The sequence below is a fragment of the Triticum urartu genome, unplaced genomic scaffold, assembly GCF_003073215.2.
Source record: "Triticum urartu cultivar G1812 unplaced genomic scaffold, Tu2.1 TuUngrouped_contig_6516, whole genome shotgun sequence".
Taxonomy (NCBI): domain Eukaryota; kingdom Viridiplantae; phylum Streptophyta; class Magnoliopsida; order Poales; family Poaceae; genus Triticum; species Triticum urartu.
In genome coordinates, this window is record NW_024117283.1 from 1 (window position 1) to 8611 (window position 8611).

The 8611-nt window shown below is 38.8% G+C and overlaps 1 protein-coding gene across 1 annotated transcript; it reads left to right on the plus strand.

Moving 5' to 3' along the window:
* Positions 1-26: 26 nt before the first annotated feature.
* On the plus strand, positions 27-7967 carry LOC125530721 (ubinuclein-1-like). Its single transcript, XM_048695120.1, has 14 exons — positions 27-75; positions 423-509; positions 581-673; positions 1210-1286; positions 1875-2439; positions 2706-2799; positions 2887-2999; positions 3474-3560; positions 4313-4435; positions 4552-4686; positions 5562-5609; positions 6254-6355; positions 6719-6956; positions 7627-7967. Exons 2-14 carry the CDS (start codon positions 507-509, stop codon positions 7740-7742), a joined length of 1794 nt encoding a protein of 597 aa, XP_048551077.1. The 5' UTR covers positions 27-75; positions 423-506; the 3' UTR covers positions 7743-7967.
* Positions 7968-8611: the final 644 nt, after the last annotated feature.

The window sequence follows — 8611 nt, forward strand, 5'->3', positions numbered from 1 at the left end:
GCCCCACCGTTGCAGCCGCTGGCAGTGGTGCCCGCGGAGCCTGCAGTTGCCGCACAACCGGGCCCGCCTGCTGCGGTAAGCAGTGCTCCTGCTTTGGGTGTTGTCTGTCTGTCGTTTGATTTGGGTGTGATAGTTTGCTGCTCAGGTTTGCTCTGCAATTAGATGCATAATTGCATCTATGTTCTCGTTTTCCCTGACCAAGTAGTTGTAAGGGCGTTGCACTAGAAGCAAACTGTGCCATATTTCAGTAGTTCAGTGTCATTTCCTACTGTCTTTGTAGTTCATGTAGTTGGTTATGCCAACCTTATCATTCCCACATACATTGCTCTTCGCCAAGCATTTTGGTTTCACATAGTGTATGCTGAACATTTGAGGAGTGCTCTGTGTGTTTAACATCTAGTTTATTATACTATTCAAATCAGGCACTCCCTGCAGAAAATGACCCAGAGGATCCAGCGCAGCCAAATCGGTTTAATGCCGTTATCGAGAAAATCGAGCGCCTTTACATGGTAACGAATGATGACATTATTTGACTCCATATTGCCCATGCACCGAGTTCTGACTCTATTCAAATTGCCAGGGTAAACATAGCAGCGATGAAGAAGATCTTGATGATGTACCGGACGACGATCAATATGACACTGATGATTCTTTTATTGATGATGCTGAATTGGTCGGTTTCTCAATTCTACTTAGCCCTCTTTTATTGATGATTCTTCGCTGATCTCATTGATGTGCACTGCACTAATAAACTTCTACTTGCTGTGTATATTGTGGTGTAATCATGCAGAGATGATATAACATTCTCATCTTCACCGTCATTGTGCACTCCGTTTTTGCTATCTGTTGTATCTGCCTGAACTCTTAGTTTAGTGCTAGGATGAAAGCAAAATATTTTTTATTAATTTGATTTGACAACGCCATGGCCCTTTCTGCATTGCAGTAGTAGTTCATTCTTTGTATAGTGTATACATATAATGCAACTTGTATGTCTTGAAACGATTGCACTGAATATTCGCAGCATATTAGATAATTCTTTGTCTAATTACTTACACCGACTCAGTTTACCTCATGGTAGGCAGGCTTATAGAACTTATCCTAGTACGTTGACATGTTGAAACATTTTTTCTTCATTGCTAATTCATTATATGCATCGAGAAAGAATTGTCACTGATTGGTGTCAGCTTTTCATGTTTCTTATGCTTGCAGGATGAATATTTTGAAGTTGATAATTTGACGACTAAGCACACTGGTTTTTTTGTTAACAAAGGGACATTGGAACAGATGTAAGGTTCCTCAATTTTTTTTTGTTATTATTTAATAGAAAATTCATGCCGTCACTTCTTCTGTGAGCTAGCAGAGTACATCCATGCCATCATAATTGATGTCTGTTCTTTTTAGTATGATATCTTGCTGGATTGCATGGGGGCCACCTGTTTGATTGCAACAACCTTTCACCATTTAGTCTGTATACAATGTCTATTTACCCCACTGTTCGATTTATCACAAAATACTTTGGCTGCAATCGCTAGTGCCTTTTCTTTAGCTATTAACTATACAATCTTGAGCTGTCTGAAATAAGGACACAGCATGTTACAACTGTGGCATCTAAGGACAAGCTTATAATAATTAAATGTACTGATCAAACTTGAAGCAAAGCATGATTGTGTTGGTTACAGCCCTAGCTGGAACAACACAAACAACGGATGAAAGAACGAGGTAATAATATGGGGGCAATTTTCATATGTAGCAGCATGGATGTTCTGAGCCAGTTTTATTGAATCAGCAGATCAGATTGGCAGCAACACAATTTTACTTATGCACATGCATTACATATATGTTAGCATGGATGTTACATCAACCATCTTTTGCAGTGAACCTGGTACATCAGCAAATGTCGCGCCAAAGAAAAGGAGAAGCAAAGACCAGTCAGTTGATCGTATTGAAAATAGTCAGGGTGCTACAGGTGATTATTTGAAGTCTGGGAAAGCAAGCGGTCTGAAAAAAGTAGCTACTGGCAATGGTGAATATTACCATGAAGGCAGCAGAGTGGTGAAGACTAAACCCAGCACAACCGGAGTCCTAAAAAGGAGATCGACTGATTTTGCCACAGGTGTTGATTCTACAAAACGTACAAAGATATCTAGTAAGGATGTGTCATATTCCTCTTCAAAAGAGCTAAAAGACCTAGAAAAGTATAAAGCTCCGGCATTCCAGCCTACTGATTTTGGTAATAAGTCAACAACCAGTGAGACATATGACTACGCTTCAGTGTACAGGGATAAAGATCCTTCAACACAACTTGATTTTCAACAAAAACAGACTTACAATGGGGAAAATGAAGATCCGACCAACAAAATATATCGCAAAGATATAGCTGGAACGAACGACTTCTCTAGCATGGATGTGTCTGGTGCTGCCTATCCTACACAAGCAATGGTAAGAATTATATCCCATTTACTGTTCTAGAGAACACATTTGCATAATAAAATACTCCCTCCGTTCACATTATAAGATGTTTTAACTTTTTCCTGATTCGGATGTATATAAACGCATTTTAGTGTGTTGGTTCACTCATTTCAGTTTGTATGTAGTCCATACTGAAATATCCAAAGCATCTTATATTTGTGAATGGAGGGAGTAAGTAATAACCATCAAACTGGGCTGGGATGCATGCTAAGTCACATTTTGTTTTGATTTTTCAGCACCTGACCACTGGCAGGGAGAGTGCAGGTACCAAACCTAAAGGCACTAGGCTTGAGCGAGCCATTCGGGATCTCCAAAAGATTGCTGCTAATTGTGAGTATTATATCAGCCCCCTTGAATATCTCTGTAGACTGTAGTTGCGCCGGAAGTAACTGTAGGTACTTGAAATTTTCCTTGCAGACAAATCGCCAGCTATTGATATTAGTGAGGCTGACCCAAATGTTCAGGCATCAGCTCAAAGACGCTTGCCTCCAGAAGTAAAGCAAAAGCTTGCCAAGGTTGCAAGGCTATCGGTATGTAGCAGCACCACCAGTTTTTCTTGTGATTCAAATGCATCTGAAATGCTGAAGTATGAATGTTCGTATTCCATGTGATTTCTTATTTATGTACATTCTTGACTAGTGAAGTTCAGAAAAAAATGTTAACCTTATATCTTTTGAAAATTAATGTTTATAAACAGAATATATGTACAGACACATGTGTCGTACTGCTTTTCATTCTATGAACTTACATTTTACAGGGCGTTTTATACTAGTGGTAATTGTTTATATTTTTTGTGATACCATAGTTAATTATTTCAGTATGAATTAGTGTGGCAGTAGTTCATTTGTACTAATTGATCTTCCATTTTTTGCAAATAAAACTTACAACACTTGGTAAACTATGCAAACACCTTTTGATTTCTCACTTCAGTGAACTTTAAAGCTGTATTGCTTGAATTTGAATGGTATAGTATTGCTAGCTGTTTGTAATATTGTTGTTTGCAGACAAATCATGGAAAGGTACAAGAAAATGAGTTGATGGATCGGCTCATGGGCATAGTTGGACACCTTGTTGTGCGTAGGACACTGAAGGTGAGTTGTGGTCTTATATGGAAGTAAGTAGCCATGTCGTTGGCGCTTGGCTCCTGAATTTTTAGTAGATGTGTTGCTTTGTTCCGAAACATGTCTTTTGTATATGCCAAATTGGAAAAAGGAAGAATGTTACTTGCTTTGTCATGATCTCCAGTAAGTAATGTAAACCATCATTTCTATAGAAATATAATATCCAAACAGACCACAGGATATTATGTTATGGAGGAGCTTTTCGGGGTCTAATATTTTATTGTTTTCAAATGATCTATAATGTAAATAGTTTTCTATGTGTTAGTCTTTACTCTTTAGTAGTCAAAGTTACAAGAATTTGACTTAACACGACTTAAAACATCATGTATATTAGAACATAGGTAGTATATGCCAATTACATTCGGTAGTATGTTTCAGTTTAGTACATTTCTCATCAAATTAGAGAAAGTATAATTAAGAAGTGAAAAAAGCCTTTTCAATACTTAGTTGCCGTTGTGAAAGTTTGTTAGAAATGAACAATAAATTGGCTACAGAATTCGAACACTACAACTACCACCACCATGAGTAACAAATCTACTGTCTGGATGCGCTGCAGTAAAAACAAAATGAGATGTTGCTAGTCTTATTGTCCGTTAGTCTGTAGTTTCTAAATCATGCTTATGTTGGTATTCTATGTGGTGAACTGATCCTGTAAGTGACTGTGGCACAGTCATCCTTTGTGCATCGCTTATTTCCATCTAACTCATGTTACTTATGAACAGAGAAACATGAAGGAATTGGTAAAATCAGGACTCTCTGCTAAACAAGAGAAGGCTGGTAGGCTGCAGCAAGTAAAAATGGAGATCAATGAAATGGTCAAAGCAAGTATGGCTGCCAAGGCCAAGGTAAAGATATATCTCATTATATAATAAGTACAAAACTTCCATTATCTTCCTGATGTTAACTTTCGTGTTTGTTACTTTTGATGTTAAATGCTCTTTTTACTTGTATGTGCTGCCAGGTCAATGAACAACAAGATGGCTCAGCTGATGATTTTCAGACTGTCACTGATGAAAGAAGAGATTTGAAAGGAAAGTCTGCAATGGATAGTGCACTGGAGGACAGAATATGTGATCTGTATGATCTGTATGTTGAGGTATAAATCTGTAATCTTATCAAATTTTGGTGTTTGGACAAATTGCACTGTTGTTGATCAATTTTGTTTATTTACAAGGATGCAAGAGGGGGGTTAGTACCGAGGTTACCTGTTTAGAGCCTATGTAGTCAACTCTCAGTAGAAGGTTCCCTCGGAACAATTATTATTTATTTCAAGCTATTTCGGATCTTTCTGTATCTTAAAAAAAATCCGCAAAGTAACAGTAGGATGAAAAATAAAAGGAAGTGTAGTCATGCTCTATTAGGTCCCCCCCCCCCCCCCCCCCCCCCCCCACCCACCGCCCCCCCCCCTCGATCCTATGGTGTCGCTGTCACGTGCCTCCCACTGAACATATATGCTCTTGGACTCAGCCATGATTTACCACACATGAAAAGGCATAATTTCTCTTCTCTCCCATAAGGCATAATGTCTCCACTCTCCCATTTTCTCATTTACGTCCTCGCTCTGCTTTTAACTCTGCAGTAATGAAATCTCTCCCCCCATCTCCCTCTCTTATTGTAACCCTTGCTCTGCTCCATTGTAAGTTCGAAGTAGACACAAATATTATCCTTACTAATTCAATATGGAAATAAATAAGAACTTTCGAACATACATAATGCTGTCCAGCTATCCATCAGGGAATAATTGAGAAATTGATTTTTTTTGTCACAACTTCTTTTGGTTCTTATTTATTTCTTAGTACTCCCTCCGTCTGGAAATACTACATCCCTTTTTGTCCATTTTGATGACAAGTATTTCCGGACGGAGGGAGTACCATTTAATAGCAAAACATGTAAAAGTGGGTTCAGTGAGATTCTAGCTTCATTCCTCGTAGTTTAGTTAAGTTGACAAATGTCTCCCTGCGTGCTTGTCAGGGTATGGATGAAGACAAGGGTCCTCAAAGCAGGAAACTATATGTTGAGGTATTAGCCCTGAGCTCCTGAACCTTTAAATTTTTTTCTTCATTTTGTATGTACTATGTAGAGATTTTAATCCCGGCCCTCAGTTTTTCACCATCACTCAAAACTTGTTCAGAAAATTTTGTCACCCCTCTCTTGTATAAATATTGTTTCCTCTAAATAAAAAATGCTCTTAGGGCCTCCCCTCAGTTTCTTCAGTTGAGAAAATTGTCACTGCTCATCAGCATTTGTGAGTTTTCTTGTAGTGCTTTCATTTGGGAAGAGCAAGGCCAAATTGCTGTTATATTTAGTGTAGCAAATAACTTTTTCAGCCAAAAGAAATAGTATAACTTAGGTAAATGTGTAGTGTCCATTCTGCTTGTTATTTCAGTTTGCATCATGAGGTGGTATCATTGGTCTTATATTCTTCCAAAATTTTCAAAGAATGCCTGTAAATGCTTTTACAATAGGCAGTTTTCAGCTGTATACTCTGTCAATATTTATGTGGATTGTGGTCTGTGATTTGCCAAGGGGTTTTCAATATAGGTTTTGAGTAACAGAGTGAGGCTCTGCTTTTCAAGGAGCTTTGTTATGGGTGCCCAATTTATCTTATGAGCATCTGCATTTATCTTTAGTATGCTTATATGATACTATTTTCTTGGGACCAGCTTGCAGAATTATGGCCACAAGGTTACATGGATAAATTTGGAATCAAAGATGCCATATCTAGATCAAAGGAGCGAAAGGGAACATTACACAACCAACAGAAGGTATCATTGTACATGTCCTTTTTCCGTATTTACTCTAAATATTCATGGTTAGAATTACTCCCTCCATCCCATAATATAAGAGAGCGTTTTTGACACTACACTAGTGTCAAAAACGCTCTTGTATTATGGGACGGAGGGAGTAAATCAGATGCAGCATAATGGTGAGCACATATGGGTTGAAACTTGAAAACATCCCATGATAGTGTGAAACCTGTTATCTTATGAATTGTCGTATTGCAATTATCAGTTGCTATTTTGCTGGAGAACTCATTTGCGTAATGTAGCTTGTATCTACTCTTCGAAGTAGAGTAAACTGCACAAGATGAAGCTTACTGGTTTTGCTGTTATTTTCAATTAAACCAGGTTCAGAATGAGGAGAAACTGAAGCGGAAAAGGCTGGCTGCGGCAGCGAAACTGCCAGATAGCTACCCTGTTGTAACACAAAGCACAGCGGCCGTGCAAGTCGCACATCCATCCATGTCCAACCCCGTTACAACATACCCTGTGACCGACTATGGACAGAACCAGGTCCCGAAAAGTCTTGAAAGGGTTCGCGAAACTAGCTCAAGTGCAATAGCTGACGAGAGCAGCAAAAATGCTGGTGACATGAAGAAGAAGAAAAGGAAGTCGGATCCTGATGTTGTCGATACACAAGCCAACATTGTTACCATGCCCACCGTGCTTGGTCTCCCTTTCTATGACCAACAACCAAGCTGATTATTTCGCTGTGACATCAGATTACTTTATTTCTGCTCGTAAACTTTTGGGGGGTGGTGTGAGAAAATACCCCTGTAGAGAGAGCATGCCATTTTGTAATCTCTCCCGGTTAACAGAGTTCGGTTCGACCCCTTTGTATCGGTCGTAACTTGTAAAGCATGAGTTTATCTGTTACCGTTAAGATGTAAATTCAGATCGGGAATGTGGTAGAATTGCCCTTGTGTATTTCGAAACCAGTCCGAGACAACCCCCAGGGAACAGCGCACAGATTTGATTTCCTGCCCCATAAGGCCTCTTTTGGTTCATAGAATAGGATTATCGTAGGAATAGGAATCTTGTAGGAAATGAGATGACATGTATCTCAAATCCTATGAGTAGGAATAGGAAATAAGATGTCATTTGGTTGACATCAAAGGAATTTTTTCATTGAGTTTAGGCTCATTTTTATTTTCCTATGAAATGTGGAGGATAGGAACCAATCCTATGTAGGAATATGAATCAATTCCTCCAAAGAGCTCAGCTCTAAAGGAAAAAATCCAGCAGCAAAAATGCTGGTGACATGAAGAAGAAGAAAAGGAAGTCGGATCCTGATGTTGTCGATACACAAGCCAACATTGTTACCATGCCCACCGTGCTTGGTCTCCCTTTCTATGACCAACAACCAAGCTGATTATTTCGCTGTGACATCAGATTACTTTATTTCTGCTCGTAAACTTTTGGGGGGTGGTGTGAGAAAATACCCCTGTAGAGAGAGCATGCCATTTTGTAATCTCTCCCGGTTAACAGAGTTCGGTTCGACCCCTTTGTATCGGTCGTAACTTGTAAAGCATGAGTTTATCTGTTACCGTTAAGATGTAAATTCAGATCGGGAATGTGGTAGAATTGCCCTTGTGTATTTCGAAACCAGTCCGAGACAACCCCCAGGGAACAGCGCACAGATTTGATTTCCTGCCCCATAAGGCCTCTTTTGGTTCATAGAATAGGATTATCGTAGGAATAGGAATCTTGTAGGAAATGAGATGACATGTATCTCAAATCCTATGAGTAGGAATAGGAAATAAGATGTCATTTGGTTGACATCAAAGGAATTTTTTCATTGAGTTTAGGCTCATTTTTATTTTCCTATGAAATGTGGAGGATAGGAACCAATCCTATGTAGGAATATGAATCAATTCCTGTGAACCAAAGAGCTCTAAAGGAAAAAATCCTATAAGAATCCTATCCTCTAGAATTTCTATGAAATTCCTTCAAACCAAAGGAGGCCTAAACATGGGCAAACTGGGGAGCAAAGAAGCACTGGTTTGCTCCAGGTTCCATGATATAGCAATCAAAAAACGAGGAGCCTGAATCAACATGAACCGAATTCTCTTGTAATGTTCGTTAGTCAGCATAGTAGCTTATTACTTCTGCCAAACTAAATACGGATTTTAGGGTCAAAATAGTGTATTGTAAAATCCCAACCTAATTTGAAATTCAATCCTTATATTTACACGAAAGCTTTTACATTTTGAAATATATATAAACAAGGGGAAAATGCAT